Raw genomic sequence first — 22931 nt, 5'->3', positions numbered from 1 at the left:
CTTTAAGACGTTAACATGCTTCCTGTCAGAGTGGACAACATGTGTCTGTGGTCTCTCTTAGCCTATTAGAATCAAGGCCACAAGCTCACTTTGACAAGATATTCAATTACATTAATTATGTTACAACTACACATGGAGAACAATTATATACAATAACACTGACAAGAAGACTGATAGTGATGGTGATCGTAGAGAAGATAATCATTCTATAAAAGAACTCATCAGCCATTTTATTGTCTGACATAACTTGGCTTGGAAAAGGAATCCTCTTATAGGATATCAGATTATTGACTTGCTGATTAAAAGGTCTACACACAGACCTTCAGTCAAACACTTGTACTGGGTCAGTTTCAATATAATGTATTTCCTTTTTTCTCCTCTGTTCCCATACCAGTCTATTGGTTAAAGCAATTGAGGACTTAAGCTGAACTTGTTATAGCCTTGATGTTTGAATAGAGCTGCCAGGCTCCGGAGAACAATGTTAGTGTTTCACAAAAAAACATGTTTATATTAACTAGTGCGCTGAGGGTCGGGGACGGGTCAATCTAAATTGAAATTTAATTGAAACTGTTCTGACAAACTATAATTGACCTTATCCCTAGGAACAAGCATTTGTTTATTTTTTTTTCATTACAATGTTTTTGTATTTAAGTGAAGAACATGCAGAAATAGTGTTTGTTGTTGACTAGACAGACCTGGTCATTACAGTAATTAGACACACATCAAGACTTATTAGGGTGTAGTACTCAGTCACAAGCAGTATCATACCATAGGATTACGTGGTTTTCAATAGGACCTCTAAATGGATTGCAAAGAGTGTTTAATCTATGTATAGTAGATTCAAATTATTAATATTATACATCTTCACAGGTACTTGAATAAGAGGCTTTGAAGTCAATCAACATTTTATAAATGTTAATAAATACAATTCCCAAATTACTTATTTCAGTTGGGAGTTTTGAAAAACATTGCCTAATAAGTGCTACAAAATAGAGGTAATTTCTGACCAGGCTATTAATGTTAGTATGGTGTTCTGTCCACATTACCAGATGAGTATGAATTTTACACCGCAAGTGGTTTTAAGCAGCTCAAGAGCTTAACATTCGCAATGCATCAGATTACAGACTGTTATCATCTCAGGACAACAGGGGGCTAACCTGGTTGCAGGTTATAATCTAAACAGTGTGGCAGATGCATTTAGCTACCTTCTGCTGCCTTTTGTATGGTAGGCTGACCATTAGGGTCCAGTTTGGTCTATGCTTCCTATACGTTCCATGTAGGAATATGAAAAAGTAAAACTTTAAAATGTTTATTTGGGGTCCAAGTAGTGAAGCTATTTGAAAAATATTTTTCTGTGTCTGTGTGTCACAAGTAAATGATCAATGTGTGTTGTGCGGTGGCAAACATACTTCATGCCATGAGCTTTGGTATCTCTCAACAACAGTGTCTCTGTAATATCGGAAAAAAACAACAACACCCACTTGTTCACTCACTGCATTGCATTCATACCAGAAGTTAAACGCCATCTGCTCCAGGGTCTCTGGTGTCTTTCTGGGTCAGACTTTCAATTGTATACAAGACAAGCTTTACAAAATTAAACCAGGAATGTATCATCATTCATTCATTCAATGATAACTGAGGACACAATGGGAGTCACAAAGAATGCCCAACAGCTGGCATTATCTGCAAATCGCCTGTAATAAGTTTTGCAGTATAATCAAAAGCCCCAAAATATCCTGCATCACACGAAAAGGTACTCTTTCTGACTTCCATCCTTTTTCTAAATGTTTAAAGAGCATTTATTTACAGACGGTGGATCCTCTTTTGCAAATAGACTAAAATGTTGTTGACAGTGTTAATGCAATCTGTGTCACCTTTCAAAATAAATCAGATAAAATATGGGAAAAAATACAAATACATGTGAGACTGACTCATGGAAGACACTGAGCAATATAAAGTACAGTACATCTACATATTTATCACTTATATGGTGCAAAATATTATAGTGAATCATTTTCATGAGCGTTTCAGCCAGTTGCAGCACAGGCACCCCTCCAGCTCACTATGTGGCTGCAATGTGCTCATATGTTCATAAAGACAAATGAAAAAAAGAAGCCAGCTTTTATGTCTGACTTTAATTAAAGATATAATAACTTCCGCTCTGCTTTAAATGTTATCAACTCTAGCAGGAACTGGCTGAGCATGAGGGCTGGTTATGTATACTACAGTAAAACAACCTGGCACAGCAGATATGTCATCAGTGGTTCCCAATGGAACTGGCTGCTGGGGAGTTAGGCTTGGTATTGGGGAGACTGGTGGAGGTGTTGGCTGCTCCATAATGGGTATGGGCCCGGGGGAGGAGTTGTGTCCACATAGAATGTTTGAATTGTGGTTGTGTCAGTGATTGATGGCAGAGCCGTTGTGACCATAGACCGTATATGGGTTGTGACATTATCAGAAGTCAGACTGGGAGAATCAGTCAATGTGACAATGACTGGATGCTGTGAGGTAGCCCCAGTTTCTGTCTCATTTAGTGCATCTGCTGATGAGGCATCAGTTTGAAGTGCGGTTTGTGAAGCAATTAAAGCATCATCAACTTCTGAGGCTGTTTGAGGCTATAGCTTCGCTGTCTGGTGGGTCTGTCTCCTCCTGAGTGTCTGGTATTGCGGTCTCAGTGCCAGCGACCGTTGGCAGACCATTCTCTGAGGAAGACTTGCTTGTCTCCGAGGACTCAGACGATTCCAGGCTGTCAGCCATCATGCTTCTGAATTGGAATCCATGTAGACTGACCTGGTTTCACAAATATAAATACTATTTGAGTGTAGAAACATAGAATAGCACACTTTTGACACAGTCTCTATTCACTGACTTTGTCATTGTGCACATTATAATAATTACAGATTTATCAGAATAAAGATGATGGAAAACAGCATGCAGGGGCACTCTTACTGGTATTGGAGATGCTACTGTTGCCACAAATAAAATATAGAAAGCGGTCCTCAAAATCTCCAATTTATTTCCTGAAAGAGTAAAATAAATGTCACTGTTTTTAACATAGTAAACTTGACAAACAATGTTGAGTACCAAAGGTTTATTGAATACATTATAATTTAACATAATTCATTCTATAGGGCCATGTGTTTTGAACTATCATGTCTCATGACCTAGATTTTAACTGTTATTTTAAGCCAGGAATTAGAATTACACCAAAAATTAAAGCAATTATCTGAGGATGGAGCTGGACCATCTGACATAAAAAGAAAAGGGGACAGGTTGTTGAAAAAGCTTTAAATAAAGGTTCAAATCCAGGTCATGTGATATGATTGTCCAAAACACAGGACCATTTGACCATTCAACACTATATGGCAAAGAATAGTAGAAAATCAATTTTATTCTAAGCATTACCTTGATTAGGTTGAGTACCCTCTCGTTTTCAACATAAAAAGGAAGGGGTATACAGTCCCAATGAATACAAATGAAAAGTTCCTGTTCCTGCTGTATATCCAGTGCTAATAAGAATACTATAGAATCAAATGGGATGTATGAACGAACAATAGACACTGTATGAATGGGGTATGCTTATATGCATGATTTGGTGCGTGGGATTAACCAAGTGTCACTCCATGATAATTCATTACATTTGCTGACACATTTACATGGCAATACTGGTATATACTTTAGTCTTGTCTATATTTGAAGATTAGAAAATTCAACATTATATCCCCCAAAGTGTTGAATCAGAGAGTAACGGAAATAACATACAGACAGATGAACCAATGTAATTTGAAGAAAAAACTATAAGCCCGGTAAACAACTACTAAAACACAATCTGTCTGGTTAGTCACTGGGGGCAGAGGGCAGAATGAATACTCTGGGCTGCTCCTTATCAGAGGCTGTGGTGGTGTGGGTCGGAGCAGTGGAGGAGGGACAGGTTTGGGGGTGCGGTGAGGGGGAAATAGAGGGTCCTCAAAGTAAAAGGTGGGAGTGAAGGAGTCATAGTCCTTGTCCCTCTGATCCAAGGGTCTTGACAGCATCCTTCTGTAAAAATAGAAAAAGGAAACGCTGGAGTTTACGGCCTATAGAAATACATCAACAAAAGTATCAAATGAACCACAAAGTCATCTGTATAATTGAAGATATAATAATTCAATCAGAATGGAGGGCTATCCGAGAGAGAGAAATTTGTGTTCATTGATTTTGGAATCGTAAAAGCCATTGCCTTGTATAATTAAACAAATATTGTATTTTCATTATACAATGTGGTCAGAACCAAAGCAAGATGTGATGCTTGTTTTACATTTTTCATTACCTAAAGGTCTGAAATCTGGAAAGTCTCTCCATGAGGATGATGCTTGTAAGTAAATTTTCATATATTAGTATATATATACACATTTCCATATTGACATAGCATCTCTGTTTCACTGACACTAAAACGGCTCCATGCAAAGTTTAAAGTTGTGTTTTTTTGCATGCCTCCTTCCATTGTGGTTGTGCCACCCTACTCCACTATTTAAATCAATTTAGTCCTACTTCAGGCCAACAACCTGAAAGGATGGGACACCACCACTTAACACACCCTGTAACTCTTCTGATGTCAAGTCTCGTGCACCCAAATACCTCTCTGCAGCTGCCACTACAACCTACATTTTCTGCGACTTACGTTCCATCCATGCAGTACAGTTGATAACCATTGCTATAAATGTATTATGTTTCAGCCAATATATTTTTCAGCCAATCTTACTGAAACATATATCACTTGTTGGCCTCTCCCTCTGTACTGGTACAGATCTTCTACTTACACCACTCCTCTCAGGATCCCTCCCCCTTGACCCATCTTCCTCTACTTTCTTCACTGCCTCAGCATATGACATCTTCTGCACTACTCTAACCCTGGAAACCTCAACCTGCTTCTCTCGCACGGGACTTTTCTGATCCCCAGCTCCGTGGGCACCCCTACAATTAACACATACCACTACTTTCCCCAATGCTACACATTCTTTTGTCTCATGTCCTTCTGCATACTTCTCACACCTAGGAACCTCCCTCCTACACACTTCTGCCACATACCCATAAGCTTGACACCTGTAACAATGTAATGTATTCGGCACAAAAGCTCATACAAGATAACTTATTTATCTTAAAATCACTTTGTCGGGCAAAGACTCAACATCAAAACTAAAAATAACAGACAATGACTCTTCTGTCTCACCAGTCACGCCACCCTGTCTGCGTCGCACCAAACGACGAGCATCACAAACATCAAAGAATCTTCCCCTTCAGTTGGTCAACTTTTACATTTACTTCTACGCCAGTAATCACGCCCTTCACTTGAGAGCAAAACAATTCACATTTCTTTCCCCCATTCATTTAACGCGGATCGCCTTCTCCCTCTGACCAGCAGAAACACAAACAATTATCACAAGACAACTTCTGGTTACCCTCACCGATTCCACTGCAACCAACTCTGTTTTCACCCACCCTGAAACCACAAATGGATCAGAAAAAAGGCAAGTGTCCACTTTTTCCAAAAACTTCACTCCTACTGTCACAGACTCATCTTTATCCTGACCCTCGGTGCAAGCCTCAGGCTCCGAGAACTTCACCACATCACCCACCTCCGATACTTCGACCTCATTTATTTCCACTTCTCCTGTCAGCTCACTCTGCTTCCACTTTCTACCATTCTTCTTTAACAAACCATCTCCCTTTTTCCCGCCATTTTTTACTGACTCAAGCTCACCCTCTTCCTCTCTCTCTCTCTTAGACCTCCTCTGCCTCTCTTTTTCCCTCCGTTCCTCCACCATATTCCAAGTATACGTCTCCTTATGATAATACTGCACTTCTCCTGACATACATCTTGTTCTTGCCTTGTCAAGGGATGCAATTTAACCAGCTGTCACAATCTCTGCAAAATCAGCACGAACCTCTCGGGATGTCACTGTCAAAAAACCTTGAAATTAGGTCATCGGCTCGGCCTGGCCTTATACATTTGTATGCCCATATATGGTAGTAAGTCAGACCAAAGATGTTAAGGCACAGATCAATAGCCAAGATACTCAGCTTTCCGCAGACGCCCTGCTTTTGCAGATAGGGGCTACCGTTCTCATACCAAACTGAATTGAATTAAACAACAAATAGGGTCCCCAAATATGGGGACTTTATATTTAAGAGGGTATTTAACTGTATTTACAGTGCCTTCCGAAAGTATTCAAAATGACAAAGCAAAAACTTGTTTTTAGAAACGTTTGCTAATTTATATATATTTTTAAACTGAAATATTACATTTACATAAGTATTCAGACCCTTTACTCAATACTTTGTTGAAGTACCTTTGGCAGTGATTACAGCATCGATTCTTCTTGGGTATGACGCTACAAGCCTGGCACACCTGTATTTGTGGAGTTTCTCCCATTCTTCTCTGCAAATCTTCTCAAACTCTGTCAGATTGTATGGTGAGCGTTGTTGCACAGCTATTTTCAGGTCTCTCCAGAGATGTTCGATCGGGTTCAAGTCCGGGCTCTGGCTGGGCCACTCAAGGACATTCAGAGACTTGTCCCGAAGCCACTCCTGCATTTGGACTCCCAGGTGGCGTAGCGTTATAAGGCAATGCATCTCAGTGCAAGAGTCGTCACCACAGTCCCTGGTTCGAAACCAGGCTGAATCAAATCGTCCGGGTTTGGTAGGCCGTCATTGTAAATAAGAATTTGTTCTTAATTGACTTGCCTAGTTAAAGGTTAAATAAATACAATTAAAACATTTAAATTGTCTTGGCTGTGTGCTTAGAGTCGTTGTCCTGTTAGAAGGTGAACCTTCGCCCCAGTCTGAGGACCTGAAGCAGGTTTTCATCAAGGATCTCTCTGTACTTTGCTCTGTTCAGCTTTGCCTCGATCCTGACTAGTCTCCCAGTCTCTGTCGCTGAAAAACATCCCCACAGTATATACTGCCACCACCATGCTTCACCGTAGGGATGGTGCCAGATTTTCTCCAAATTTGTTGCTTGGCATTCAGACCAAAGAGTTCAATCTTGGTTTCATCAGACAAGAGAATCTTGTTTCTCAGGGTCTGAGAGTCCTTTAGGTGCCTTTTGGCAAACTCCAAGTGGGCTGTCACATGCCTTTTACTGAGGAGTGGCTTCCGTCTGGCCAGTCTACCATAAAGACGTAATTGGTGGAGTGTTGCAGAGATGGTTGTCCTTCTGGAACGTGCTCTCATCTCCACAGAGGACCTCTGGAGATCTGTCAGAGGGACCACCGGGTTCTTGGTCACCTCCCTGATAAAGGCCCTTTCCCCCCGATTGCTCAGTTTGGTATCCAGAATGGCGTCCAGTTCTAGGAATAGTCTTGGTAGTTCCAAACTTCTTCCATTTAAGAACGATGGAGGCTGCCGCTGTGTTCTTGGGGACCTTCAATGCTGCAGAATTGTTTTGGTACCCTTCCCCAGATCTCTGCCTCGACACAATGCTGTGTCTGAGCTCTACGGACAATTCCTTCGAAGGAAGATGGTTTGGTTTTTGCTCTGACATGCACCGTCAACTGTGGGACTTTATATAGACAGGTGTGTGCCTTTCCAAATCATCTCCAATCAATTGAATTTACCACAAGTGGATTCCAATCGAGTTGTAGAAACATCTCAAGGATGATCAATGGAAACAGGATGCACCTGAGCTCTGAATACTTATGTAAATAAGGTATTTCTCTTTATTATGTATAATAAATGTGCAAACATTTCTAAAAACATGTTTTTGCTTTGTCTTTATGGGGTATTGTGTGTAGATTGCTGAGGATTTTTTGTTATTTAATCCATTTTAGAATATGGCTGTAATGTAACAAAATGTGGGGAAAGTCAAGGGGTCTGAATACTTTCCGATGGTATTTATCAATAGACCATCCTTAATATTATTTGCTATTGAATTAAATTGAAATAAAGTGTCTTGACATGTAAATAATAATTTGCAATGACTAATGTACATGCATGGAATATTGATTAGTTGGTGTTATCACTTGGTGACTTTCCTCTCATTATAATCCAGTCATTGTTTATTGTAAAGCCACGGATACATTCTGGTTTCCAAAAACATGGAGTCAGTTTATCTGTTATTATAGCAACACGTTATGTTTCAACTTAAATAGAATAGTTGAACGTAACTAATAGTAACTACAATAGTGAATCTAATACGAAATCAAACGATTCCTTTTCATTGTAATTGTTTATCAACTAATTAATGATTGCAATCAATCATTGTTTCATATACAGTATCTGCTGTTATCATGAACTGTTGACTAATTTCATTCTGGATAACAAAGTAGTTTTAGAACAGCTACATGGTTTTAATGTAAGGTGTTGTTACAAGGTTGTTATCTTAGGTTTGTGTCCCAAATGGCACCCTATTATTGCGCTACTTTAAATGTTTTATTTTACCCCCCTTTTTCTCCCCAAATTCTAACTTGTCTCATAGCTGCAACTCCCGAACGGCCTTGGGAGAGGCGTAGGTGGAGTCATGCGTTCTCAGAAACATGACCCACCTAACCGCGCTCCTTAACACACCCCAGTTTAAGCCGGAAGCCAGCCTCACTAATGTGTCGGAGGAAACACTGTTCAACTGGCGACCGGGGTCAGCATGCAGGAACCCGGCCTGACACCTAGTCGCCAGGGCACGATGAGCCAAGTAAAGCCCCTAACCCGGATGACGCTGGGTCAATTGTGCACCGTCCTATGGGACTCCCGGCCACGTCCGGTTGTGGCACAGCCCAGAAATGAACCCGGGTCTGTAGTAAAGCACTGAGATGTAGTGCCTTAGACCACTGAGCCACTTGGGAGGCCCAGTTCACTACTTTTGACCAGGGCCTATAGGTTTCTGGTCCAAAATAGTGCACTTTAGGGAATAGGGTGCTATTTGGGATGTTACCTGGGTGTGTTACATAGGGTTCATTCTGTTACTTTATCCACGTCCAGTCATTCTGGTTTGTATGGTTTTGATTACAGATAGATATAGCCAGCCAATACAAATGAATGTCATTTACATGGTTTGTCTCCTGTCTATCATTGTTAGCCTATTATGTTATTAGTTGTTTTACTGTCATGCCATGGCAATATATAGCTCAGTGTTGAAAACACCCTGATGAAGGCTTTAATACTGAAACACTTTGATGCATCCCAACTGGCACCCTATTCCCTGGTCTATATAGTGCACTGCTTTTGACCAGATTCCTATGGGCCCTGGTCAAAAGTTTTTAACTGCATAGAGAATAGGGTGCCAATCATGAACACCTTTTATTGACCTTCCATGACTATACATTATCATGTCAGCTATGTTGTTATTAGACTAGTGGATTTGATTGAGCAGTTACAGGCCTTCACTGTTGCACATACCCAGCTTCCACCACTGAGTGTCAGCAGTGAGCCACAAATTTAACAAAGTATTCCCATTAGGTCCACAATGAACTATGCAAAGCAAGATAGTTGTGATGTCCCTGTAAAGTTACTGCAGGAACACAGTAGAATTATATTTCTATGAAGTGTTTGTGAGTGTTTCAAACTTTAGTGTTTGTGACTTCACAGTACAATGTGATGCTTGCTGCCATAGAAATGGAATTCTTCATTCTAATTCTATAGTACTAGTTCTAATTCTACCACTTAAGTTGCTTTTGTTTAGTGAGCAGTTAGCAAGTTTATCTTCCTGTATTAGAAGGTTGTATATTGTTCCTGACAAAATTGCCCAGTAGACATTAAAACAGCTGCCATGGAGCTATGCATTTGTAGAGCATCATAATGCTTTGGGGTTGAAATGGCTTAGGTCAATCTCTCTCCATCTCTATGTCAGTAAAGTTAGCTATGGAAAAGGCAGTAAGGGCCCTGTCTTTCCCCCTGTCTGTCCGGCTCCTGTCTGTCCCCAGCCTTCTATGTCTCCTGTCCCTGCTGTGCTGTGTCCCTGCGGGGAGACCCTGTCTGCAGTGTGACCGCAGGGTCAGGCTCCTCCATGAAGACTACCTATTGGCTGCTGCCTCTGCCACCGTAGAGGACCAGATAGAACTGAAGAAGATTCTAGACTACGCCTACGTCACCTACACAACCACCAGCAACCAGTATAGCGGCGTTATTGGTAGGTGGTTGTTACTTACGATGCAAGCGCACTACCATCTGTGCCATAAAGGTCTAGACCTCTTAGTAGGCGTTACAGTGCACGTTAATACGTGTGTGTGTGGGGTGTGTGGTGTACGGTGTGCGTGTGGTGTGCGTGTGTGTGGTGTGTGGGTGTGTGTGTGTGTGGTGTACGGTGTGTGGTGTACGGTGTGTGTGTGGTGTACGGTGTGCGTGTGGTGTGCGTGTGTGTGTGTGTGTGGTGTACGGTGTGTGGTGTGTTTGTGTGCCCCCAGACCCGACCACCCTCTACAGGGCCAGTACAGAATACCAGAGTGAGTTTGACCGTTTCCAGGGCAGCCAACTCACAGGTGTGTGTGTGCCTGCGTGTGTGCATTTGTGCTTGCGTATTTGTGTGCGTGTGAAACTGACTACCGTCTGTCCTCTCCCTGTGTAAGGGCCTCTGACGTTTGAGGCCATTCAAATTCTGGAGAAAGGCAGGAGAATTCTAGAGAAACACCTGCAGACTTTTGTCCAGAAAGGTGAAGGGTTCAGCTGTAGCCTAGTGTTAATATCAACAATACCAACAGTAATACTAACAGTGCCACTGTAATATGTTTATGATTCTTTCTGTAATAACAGTGTATGGCAACACTTTACATAGAGTGGAATTTAACTAATGTCTTGTTTTCGTTTTGTCAGGTCTCTGCCCAAACAAATGTGGTAAGCCCATGAGCAATTTAATTAATTAGTCTTTTAATCTGACATTCCTTTCACCCCCTTCCATAGTGCCATAATTTCATCACTTTTACTTTGATTCCCATATCATTACCTCACCTATTGGCCTGTGATCACGGACACACACACACACACATACACACACACACACACGGACACACGGGCACAGCACACACACACCGCACACACGGACACACACACACACACACACACACACACACACACACACACACACACACACACACACACACACACACACACACACACACACACACACACACACACACACACACACACACACACACACACACACACACACATCCTCTTCCATTACAGTTATTACTTTATAGATCAGCAACAAATTGTGCTGTCTTTTTAAACTGCAGGGTTGCTGTATCAGAGAGTAATGAACTGCCTTTCATGTCAGTACAAGCTGCACACCTGCCCCTCTACCACTCAGGACTGCGGGGGTGAGTGTGTGTGCATGCATCCATGTGTGCGTCCATGCGTGGGTGAGCCCGTGTGTGTGTGTGTGTGCGTTTGTGTGTGTGTGTGTGTGTGTGTCTTTATGCAGCAGCACTGTCTACTCTTATTGAATGTCATAGATGACTTAGGTAATACTGACCTGTTCAAACTATTCTAATCTGAGGTTAAATCAATCCCTCTGTCTACCCCTCCCTTCATCTAATCATTCTTCTCTCTTCCTCACTCCCTCCTCCTTCTCCTCCCTCTCATTTTCATTCTCTCCTCCTTCTCTCCCTCTACCCCGATCCCTCCCTCCCCCCTTCCCCTACTCCTCTCTCTCTGGTAGAGTATCCAGTGAAGGCAGCAGAGGGGGGACAGGCAGTGTTGGACTGTTTCCTCCCCTGGCATAGTCTAGTGGTGGGCCGGCCAGATTATCACTACACCTGGGCTCCAGGGACGCAAAGGACTGCAAATGTAAGACGTGAGGGTGCACACACACACACACACACACGCAGACAAACACACAGGAGCGTTCTGGCTTTGAACACATACATGTAATGTTATTCATTTAGTCTTTTATCCATCCCCTTCCCATTTTTCACTTCCCTCTAGCTGACAGAGGGAGATTTCAGAGTGCTGGTGGTTACTGAGGATTCCTCTGTGGTGCTGAACCAGCTGCATGTCGATGAGGAGGGCATGTACCGCTGCCTCCTAACGGATGGCAAAGGAACTGTCCTTTCACGCACACACTTCCTGCTCACTGGTATGCCAGTTTGAATACATGTAGCCCCTGGCCTACTTCAGAAATGCATCATCCCTTTCTCCCTCCCCTGAATGTTAAAGTGATAAGAGTTGTTAAAAGTTATATTCTTTGCTTTCACTTATCCAGCTGTGTTAGATTAGTGATTACTTCAAGAGGACAGATCAGTCTTTAACAAAGCCATTGATAGAGGCATAGACATTCAGGGGTTACACTTTTCCAGTAGAATATGCATGAAATGGGATGGAAATAAAGACGTTTGGAAACAGAATAGGCCAGATCACCCTTCACCTCTCCCTCTCTTTTGTCCACAGTCACCCCGTCACCTGTCCCGACTCCCAGATCTCTCCTCACCCTGCCCTCCCTCCCTCCTAGTTATGATGCCTCCCCCATTTCTCACCCTCCCACTGACCTCCTGCTGGTCATCATCATCATGGTTACTGCCCTGAGTCTGACGGCCAGCCTAGGCCTTGCTATTGCTTTTGGGTGAGAGAGGGATGGAGGGTGAGAGTGGGGGACAGAGTGAATGATGGGTGAGGGAGAGGGGGGGAGAAAGACAGAGAAAGGGGGAGGAGGAGAGAGTGACCGAATGAGTGATTGATTCAATTATGAATGATTGCTTAAATATTTGAGTGGGAGAGACAGAGAGGGGGAGAGAGATTATGGAGGAATGATGGAGGGACTAATTAGAAAAAATATGAATGGATGTTCTAAAGATGAATTGAGAAGTTTGGCCATGTGAAATTGGCGGAACCAGGACAGATCTTCTGTTGTAGCGGACAAGTCCAATCTCATTTCCCTTCCAAAATTCAAAATATTCCCTGTGTAGGAATTCGCACCGATAGAATTGTTTCTCATTACCCTCATATCCCACAGCCTCCCAACAGATGTTACATTTTGAAGTATCTACTGTCAGTTGCCAGGAATAGTAGATACAGAATTACAATAAATAGGAAAGATACTACACATACAGCTGAGTGATAAGTAACAGAAATGTAAACTTTTTCCTTGAATAATCAAGGACACATTTCTGGTGTCAGAGTTGACGAGAAAATAGAATGACATCATGTCATAAAGACTGAACAATGTGTGTATGTCCTTCCACCAGATTGACGACTCTGAGACAACAGAGAGAAGAGGAGGAGAGGGAAGGAAAGGGGAGAGATGATGACAGAGGAACAAGAATGTGACTGATGTGGAATATGAGAAGGGATGGACAAGATTTTGAGTTAAAATAACACAAAAGAGTTAAGAGAAAGGGTGTAAATGAATACTGATACTGTTAATAACTATTTTAGATAGTGTAGCACACACACACACATCATTTAATTTAATTCACTTGATTGACCTCAATAAGGTTTTCTGAACGGAGAGAAGATTATAGACACGTGGGATAGGATGAAAAGAGGGAGGATGAGAGGAGTGAGGGATGGAGGTAAAACTCCTAGATTACAGACTTTTTCAGATTAATATTGCCAAACGTTAACCTAATTCTAGATAATCCACTGTGGGAGCAGGAGGGGAGGGTAGATGAGGGGGAGGGGAGGGGAAACAGAGACAGTTTTCATATTCAAGTTCCCTTTTCATTCAGATAAAGAGAGTATTAAAAAGTGGGATAGAGAGAGACACATGAGTGAAAGAGGGACATAACAGAGAAGTAAAACAGTCTACATTAGGGCCCTTCACTAATCATCATCATCAGTATTTTGTACTGGAGTTATTAGCCAATCAATCAATCAAAAGATGGTTTCCTCTCACAAAAAATATTCCATTTGCAAAACCAGCTCCTTCAAAGTGTCCAGTGTGTCTCTGCAAAGATTTATGGTTGCTCAACATTGATATGCGCAATAATACTGTTGATGAACATACACACAAGATTTTTCTTCACTTGTGCAATGTAATCAAGTGAGTGAAACTGAAAACAAACTAAGTTATTAGTCATCTTACCTTTCAAAATATTTGAATTTCCTATCTTAACCTTTATTAGTAATAAGAGATACAGGGTCTTGACTACTGTGGCGCTTTTGTTTTATTTCCCACCTTCATGGAATAGCCCCTTTCACTGACAATGCTTGACTTTAAAATACACTTGTCACACTGCCTCAGTGTCAGCCACAGCATCCTACATGTGAGGGTGGCAACAATAATTAATTTCACTATTGCATTGCTCACTGACTCGTTTGGAAAATTAACAAAGTGTATTTTCCAGGATGAAGGTTTTAAAGGTGTGTGTGTGTGTCATGGGGGTGTTTTCCTCTTGTCATTCGCCCACATATCAGCATTACAGCTGTACAACATGCATCCTGTTACTCTAACCTCCATGTGCACCCTCAGGTGCGTAGACACACACACACACACACACACACACACACACACACACACACACACACACACACACACACACACACACACACACACACACACACACACACACACACACACACACACACACACACACACACACACACACACACACACACACACACACACACAGTCTCTATTTAAGGGAGGATCATAGAACACTGTACTGTAGCTCTCTGAGTAATATTCTGGGTTTTGTGTGGGAGAGCATGACAGATTGTGTTTGTATTGCATGTCAGTAAAGCTAGCTCAGCGGTTGGCAGGCATGATATGTGTTCCGTGTGTGTGCCTGTTGGCAATTATAACCGTGCGACTGTGTGTGTGTGTGTGTGTGTGTGTGTGTGTGTGTGTGTGTGTGTGTGTGTGTGTGTGTGTGTGTGTGTGTGTGTGTGTGTGTGTGTGTGTGTGTGTGTGTGTGTGTGTGTGTGTGTGTGTGTGTGTGTGTGTGTGTGTGTGTGTGTGTGTGTGTCACTCTGGTACAATTCGTGCAGTCTCAGTTTACAAAGGCAAGGGAGGGGGAAAGAGAGAACGAGAGATGGAGGGAGAGAAAGGAAGTGGAGTGGGAGGAAAAGAGTGGGAGAAACAGTGAATGGATGTGCTGTGGATTACAGGGAAGTGGTGGAGAAGGGAGCAGGAGGTCAGATGACTGTTTAGCTGTATTTTGTGCTGATGGAAGTTAGATACTCTAGCATAGTACCACAGTTCTGCTGCCTACATCATTACAACTACATACATCATCACTGCACACAGTTATAACTCACCAGTGGTAGACAATCATGGTTACTATTGTTGTTGTAAAGAATAAATGGAGGCAAAGTTGAAACAGAGTTAATTAATGCTATGAAAGAGAGTTAATGAATGGAATTTTACAGAACATTAGCTCAGATTAGGGACAACTCCAACCAGACTGGGGTCAGATTAACATGTAAATCAGAGAGAGGGAGGGAGCCAGAGAGAGGGGGTGGGAAACAGTTTATGAATAGGGGATGATGTAAATATTTACCCTTCTCTGCTGTGCAAAATAGCCTAACTCATTACATAAGCGCTCACACACACATGCATGAATGCACCCACTAATCCACACACACACACACAGTCCTGCAGCCTGTTATTTTCCATGCCTGTTTGTTTGGCACATTTTCTTTATAATATTCTCAACATTCACAAAATAGTTGATTTTCTTACTTTTTAATTCTGCATTGTTGGGAAAGGGCTCATAAGTAAGCATTTCACAGTAAAGTCTACACCTGCTGTATTTGGCGCATGTGACAAATAACATTTGATTTGATTTAAAGCTGCAATCTGCAGTTAGAACAATAACAAAGCGGACACCCTGAATCCCTCCCTTGAGATGACGTAGAGGCACCTTCTCTCTGCATCATGATTTCAACGGTAGAGTTGCACCTCTAGGGCGAAAAAGAGAGAGATTTACTACTAAATGACCAAAATATATAACTTTTGAAACAAACTGTCAAAATGAAGACCATAATTGACTTGCTTCACTATAACTATGCCCAAAACATGTTTTTTTATGTAAAGTTACTCTTTAAATAATAATAATAATAATATATATATATATATATTAATTCATCTCAAACAGACATTCACAAACTTTGTATCTGTTCTGTAGTTTGGATGGCTGGCTGGCTGTCTGGGGGTATTTTTCCACCACAGTGATAATGGATATCCATTCTAATCAACAGCAAGGTATTAATTCTAATCAACTTTCACTGTCGCATGACACAACTAGAGGATGGGAACTGAAACACAGATATTTATCTGACCATAACCTTTAACCCAACCCTAAACTTATCTGTAAACCCTTGATTGATAACAAAATAGCATGTCAAATATAATATGTTTTATATGTCATAGGCTACCCCCCTGCAATTTCCATGAATCAGCTGTAAATCAATGTAAACAGTTTAAATGAGATGTGTGTGTGTGTGTTAAAAATGGGTGCTTAAAGTCAAAACATGATGTAATTTAGAACAAACACAGGGTAAACCCCGAGCACCACGTGTGGTTTTGGAAAATCTGAGTTTTTACGTCAAACACCTTATAAGGAGTTCCGGTACAGACAGATGAGCTTATATAGTCGTTCCGTCTGTGATGTGTCCTCCTTATGTGGAAAAAGAAGGCGGAGTAGCAGTTTGGTATAAAACCCTGTCCCTCCAATCTCATCCCATCTCTTAACAAGAAACAAGAGGTAAAGACAGTTTAGTACTGATTTCGAGGTGAATTGTTTATGTAAATAGTCACATTCAGTACTCTCTGGCTGAAGTCAAATTGTTTTAATTAGTTGATCAAGTTTTAAATATATTCTGATCAAGAACAAGTGTGTTTTGCCAAACATTTTGTTGCTTTTAGGCTAGTCTATAACTTTCCACAGGAGAAACAAATCAAAGCGACAATTTTTTTACCTGTTTATTTTTGGGACCAGAACTAAATAATGTGTTCAAGCAGCGAGTCTCTGGAGATAACTGGTATTGAGTTGGCCCACATCCTCAGAACTCCCTGTGACCAGTTCGCCTCAGGCGGCTGTGTACTGCTAGACTGTCGACCTTCTCCTTGCCTTTTCCAGGACTCACATCTCTGAGTCCCGCAATGTCAACTGGAACTCAATGCTCCGGCGTCGGTCCAACAGCTCTGTTGTTTGTTTGGAGTGGTTGGTTGCGGACAAGGACCTCCTTGGTCGGCTGTGCAGGGGGGATTTCTCGCCAATGGTGGTGCTTGATGAGAGTAGCCTTTCTATGGCCGAACTGAAAGGGGAGGGCTTGGCCAGTATGCTGCTGAACGCTCTACAAGCCGATGTCCAATCCAACTCAGCACAGATCTGCTTTCTACAAGGTGAGATTTACCAGGCTACAAAGCAAAACAAGTCGACTATTAGATACATTTTGAATTAAATCAAATGGGCCTACAAAATAGAATAAGAATACCCCAAATACTCTAGTCCAAAGTTGGAGTTGTTAATTAATATTTTTAGGCCAAAATATTATAATAACCATATTATTTCGTTACACACATTTTTTTTATAATTTCCTCTACAAATCATCATCTAACTAGGTCATGTTCCTATCTGGTACAGAAGAGGTAAGGAGTTATGTCATGAGCTGCTGAGTGACATTGTAATGTTTCTCAATGGCAGGTGGCTTTGAGGGGTTCCATGAAGAATATTCAGAAGTCTGTTTCAACTCCCCAGACCTGCTGGGACACAGCCCTGCAATGATGGACCTGGAGACTAGCGTGACAGGGCGGAAAACACCACTCTATGATCAGGTGAGAGACTGGGAAAATAACTGAAACAGTTGCATGAGGACATTTTTCTCAGGCATTTGTCCACTACTTTATTTGGTTTGGGATGTTTTTCCTTCATGGATTGAAATCAAAGTCATGTTTTGGTTGGTTATTGTTTTTGATTGGTTGGTTTGTGTTCGATTAACAGGAGGGTCCAGTGGAGCTCCTCCCCTTCCTGTTCCTGGGCAGTGCAGTTCATTCGTCACGGCGCGAAACTCTCACTGCAGCGGGGATCACGGCAGTGCTCAACGTGTCCTCCTCCAGCCCCAACCTGTATGAAGAGGACCTAAAATACATGAGACTCACCGTAGAGGACAGCCTGGCTGCAGACATCGCAGCCCACTTCCCTGAGGCCATCGCCTTCATAGGTCAGTTCTACTACTAGCATCACCTTCTGGGTGTGTGCCAAAAGGCACCTTATTCTAATTTCGTACGCAGACATTGGTCAGGTTCCCCTGCTCAGACGTTGCAATCATCCACCAATGGTTGCATGCCACGTCATTGACTGTGGCGTCATGCACCAGATTAATATAACATATGATGTGGTAAGCTGATACGTAAAGTATCTATAAAGGCATTGTAAGATCTGGCATGCGTCAGCAACGTCTGAGCAGGGGAACACGACCTTTGTCTCCTCTCCTTAATTTGAAAACGCAGGACAGGTGAAAGATTGCCAATTTCTGGGACATTTATTTCACATATATCTAGATTGAAGAGACGAGGAAGGAAACCATTTTAGACTATTGAGACTGTGTGCTAAAACACAGAGCTCAAAGCTAACCACCCTGCTCTGTACCTTCTCTGTTGCAGACTCGGTGAAGGAGAGTGGTGGTCGTGTGCTGGTGCACTGCCAGGCCGGCATCTCTCGCTCGGCCACTATCTGTCTGGCCTACCTCATCCACGCCCGCCGCGTCTGATTGGACGAGGCTTTCGACTTTGTGAAGCAGCGACGCCAGGTCATCTCTCCTAACCTGGCCTTCATGGGACAGCTGCTGCAGTTTGAGGCCGTCGTTCTGTGTCACTGACCCCATCATTAGCTATATATTTATATATATGATTTGCCACTAACAAGACTCGCAGAGATATATTTCTGAGGAAGACTCAAGAGAAATGTACCGTATATATGCACTTCCACTAGGTGGATTAGTCCAAAAAGTTGACTTGGACTGTGATGAAGAATGTGTATCGATTTCACATGTTTTTATGTGTCTCTGCGTGGCCACAGCCTCATATAACTGCTCAGAGAAATGTTTACCCACTCTGCCACTGGCTGGGCTGTATCTGAGAGAAACCCACAGAGACTGGCAAGAGAAATATATATATATATATATGTATATATGTGTATATGTGTATATACAGTATATATATGTATGTGCTGTTTGCCTTTTTGGACATTTTGCAAGGGCTGACAAAGGCCTATACTGTGTGATAAACCCCAGCAAGTTGTTGGGTACCGGAGTAATAACTACTGTCTGTAAAACTAAATGTGAATGATTTGTATCTTGATCAGGTGATTTAATGTATTAAGGGCAATACATCAATACAATCAATTTCCTAACACCAGTGCAAATCTGAAACAAGCTCATCCTCATCAAATCATAGGTGTTGGCTGTAGCTTGCAGGTCTGCTCTGGGCAAAGGGAAGAAGCCATCTTAAACGTTATGGTGTTTTTATAAAACTTATTTTGAATCATTTTATTATGGTTTTGACAGTATTGTGATTTACACTGTCGGTTATTGCACTTTATTTGCCAATGTGGAGGCAGATTCCTGCTGTTTTTCACATAGATTAAATACTTTATAAACTGGAAAACACATGTTTGTCTATGTATGTTTATATAATAATGCCCTGTATACATACAGTGCCTTCCGTAAGTATTCACACCCCTTGACTTTTTCCAAATTTTGTGGAGTTACAGCCTGAATATAAAGTGGATTATATTGAGATTTTGTATCACTGGCATACACAATGTAGGAGCCAAATATGTCATATTGTATATTGGCATGTTTCCAATTCAATGCATTTCTGTTGTATGTGTGTTTGCCATTAATCCGCTGTCAGGTGTGTGTACCCCCTCTACAGGCCAATGGAGAACACATTTAAAAGGCGTACATGCTCCAAGGCCTACTGGGAGGAACTGGAATAGCAGCACACAGTCTTTTGACCATACCAGACCATGTTTATCATGCTGTTTGTTCCTTTAGTTTAATGATCAGAATTAGTTTTGGTAGAATTCTATGCATTTTTGTATCCAGAAGAACGACAAATAAATGTATTATTTTTCAACTTGATTCAAACTCTGGATATTGGATTTTTATGCGCCAAGACTAACATTTCACCCCTCTCCATTGTGGCTAAAGGATTAAAGTGGAAATTGTATTGAGACATTTATATTGGACAATTTAGCCACTACACACACAATACCCCATAATGTCAAAGTGGAATGATGTTTTTATCCATTTTTACAAATTAATTATATATGAAAAGATGAAATGTCAATAAGTCATTGAGTCAATAAGTATTCAACCCCTTTGTTAAGGCAAGCCTAAATAAGTTCAGAAGTGAAAATGTGCTTTTGCTTCTCAAAAACAACGGAACCTTTGGTAGATAGGTTAAAAAAGGAGAGAGTGAATATCCCTTTGAGCATGAAGTTATTAATTACACTTTGGACGCTGTATCAATACAGCCAGTCACTACAAAGATACAGGCATCCGGAGAGTTTAATGGCTGTGATAGGATACAACTGAGGATGGATCATTCACATTATAGTTACTCCACAATACTAACCTAATTTACAGAGTCAAAAGAAGGAAGTCTGTACAGAATACAAATATTCCAAAACATGCATCCTGTTTGCAATAAGGCACCAAAGTAAAACTGACAACAATGTGGCAAAGAAATTAACTTCATGTCCTGAATACAAAGTGTTATGTTTGGGGCCAATCCAACACAACACGTCACCGAGTACCACTCTTTATATTTTCAAGCATGGTGGTGGCTGCATCATGTTATGGGTATGCTTGTCATTGGCAAGGACTAGGGAGTATTTTAGGAAATAAATAAATGGAGTAGAGCTCAGCGCATGAAAAGTCCTAGAGGAAAACCTGGTTCTGTCTGCTTTCCAAAAGACTGGGAAACAAATTCACCTTTCAGCAGGGCAATAACTTAAAACACAAGGCCAAATATACACTGGAGTTGGTTACCAAGATGACATTGAATCTTCCTGAGTGGCGTAGTTGCAGTTTTTACTGAAATCGACTTGAAAATCTATGGCAAGACTTGAAAATGGCTGTTAAGCAATGATTTACAACCAACTTGACACAGCTTGAGGAATTGTAAAAGGAATAATGTGAAGATTGTACAATCCAGGTGTGTAAAGCTCTTAGAGAATTACCCAGAAACACTTAACCAGAAACACATCTGTAATTGCTGCCAAAGGTGATACTAACATGTACTGACTCAAGGGTGTGAATACTTATGTAATTTCAATATTTCTGTATTTAATTTCAATACATTTGCAAAAATGTCTAAAAACACATTTTCAATTTGTCATTATGGGGTATTGTGTGTAGATGGGCGAGAAAACATATATTTAATGCATTTTAAATTCAGGCTGTAACACGTCAAAATGTGGAATTAGTCAAGGGGTATGAATACTTTCTGAAGGCACTGTATCTGTCCTGCCCTCAAATATACCCTGTTGAAAGAAACAACAGCCAACACTAACATCTTAGGTTATGGCCACACAGACGCATGATGAGGATGAAATAGTACATGCACTTATTAATTGTCCGTTTTTGTCCATCCAAAAGTTAATCTCAAGTGAACTGGCCACAGCCTTACTTCTTTCCATCATGTTGGGGCAAAAGCTTGCACAAGCCTGTAGTGGATCAAGTTCAGTGCCATAAAGCAAAGAGGGACAGCGAACACCTGTCTGTATGAAGAACTGATTTATAATGTAACAGCGTCCTCTAGTGATAGCTTTGAAGACCAAGTTTTAGCATTATTCATATAATAAATGTAGATATCTAGAGATATCCAGGGGATGGCGGTCTAGAACCAGTCCTCCTCAAAATACTGAAATTTGCACCTATGATGCATTTTCCATTACATGAAGCCAAACGCAGCATCACATGATGCAAAATGCATCATACAGGCCAGCTTAGCCTAGGGGAAGCAGGTAGCCTAGTGGTTAAAGTGTTGGACCAGTAACTGAATGGTTGCTTGATCAAATCCCTGAGCTGACAAGTTAAAAACCTGTCATTCTACCCCTGAACAAGGCAGTTAACTCACTGTTCCTAGGCTGTCATTGTAAATAAGAATTTGTTCTTAACTGACTTGCCTAGTTAAAAAAAAGCTGTATTTTGAAAGTTACATATCTTGAAAACTTGATTGCTGACATGCAAAACATTTTGGGACTATATCAACAATGTACTAATGAAACAAATACCAAAATATGAATCAGACTCCATTTTCATTCATAATTTTACGACTTTTTTGACATTTATTTATAAAATAGGAAATAGAGAGAGGGAGATCTGAGAAGTTAAGGGCAAAAAATGCCAGACTGGGAATTTTAAACATGGAGCCGTGCTGATCTAGGCTTGAGGATCAGGTCCCCCGTCCATGTTATCTAATGTAAAAAGAAAGACATCTTTCTGACCAGACCTAATGGCATCATGAAGACAAGTGCCTGCTATTCCTCTCTAACTTGAAAATGTCATCTAAATTATCTCAACTGTATAAATCCTCTTAAGGACCTGCCCCTATTTTTCAATTTTCACCTAAAATGACATACCCAAATCTAACTGCCTGTAGCTCAGGACCTGAAGCAAAGATATGCATATTCTTGATGCCATTTGAAAGGAAAAATAATGTAGGATAATATAACACATAAGATCTGGTAATGCATTATTCCAGCCCAGGCGCAATTTGGATTTTGGCCACTAGATGGCAGCAGTGTATGTGCAAAGTTTTAGACTGATCCAATGAGCCATTGCATTTCTGTTCAAAATGTTGTATCAAGATTGCCCAAATGGGCCTAATTCGTTTATTAATACATTTTCAAGTTCCTAATTGTGCTTTCTCCTCAAACAATAGCATGGTATTCTTTCACTGTAATAAGCTACTGTAAATTGGACAGAGCAGTTAGATTAACAAGAATATAAGCTTTCTGCCCAAATCAGATATGTCTATGTCCTGGGACATTTTCATGTTACTTACAACCTCA

The 22931-nt window shown here is 41.2% G+C and overlaps 2 protein-coding genes across 2 annotated transcripts; both read left to right on the top strand.

Moving 5' to 3' along the window:
* The first annotated feature begins 9334 nt into the window (after window positions 1-9334).
* LOC129825825 (izumo sperm-egg fusion protein 1) lies at window positions 9335-12117 on the top strand. Its single transcript, XM_055885963.1, has 7 exons — window positions 9335-10099; window positions 10374-10448; window positions 10536-10619; window positions 10780-10800; window positions 11202-11285; window positions 11627-11754; window positions 11893-12117. Exons 1-7 carry the CDS (start codon window positions 9814-9816, stop codon window positions 12055-12057), a joined length of 843 nt encoding a protein of 280 aa, XP_055741938.1. The 5' UTR covers window positions 9335-9813; the 3' UTR covers window positions 12058-12117.
* A 3938-nt stretch (window positions 12118-16055) lies between these two features.
* On the top strand, window positions 16056-19959 carry dusp2 (dual specificity phosphatase 2). The gene is given in 5 exon segments (XM_055885962.1): window positions 16056-16967; window positions 16969-17251; window positions 17553-17683; window positions 17850-18069; window positions 18512-19959. Coding segments are annotated over 5 exon segments (963 nt in total). The 5' UTR covers window positions 16056-16853; the 3' UTR covers window positions 18727-19959.
* The last annotated feature ends 2972 nt before the right edge of the window (window positions 19960-22931 follow it).

This window comes from Salvelinus fontinalis, chromosome 28 (genome assembly GCF_029448725.1).
Source record: "Salvelinus fontinalis isolate EN_2023a chromosome 28, ASM2944872v1, whole genome shotgun sequence".
Taxonomy (NCBI): domain Eukaryota; kingdom Metazoa; phylum Chordata; class Actinopteri; order Salmoniformes; family Salmonidae; genus Salvelinus; species Salvelinus fontinalis.
Note: the sequence above shows the minus strand (reverse complement) of the source record. Positions and strands in the feature narration are given on the sequence as shown.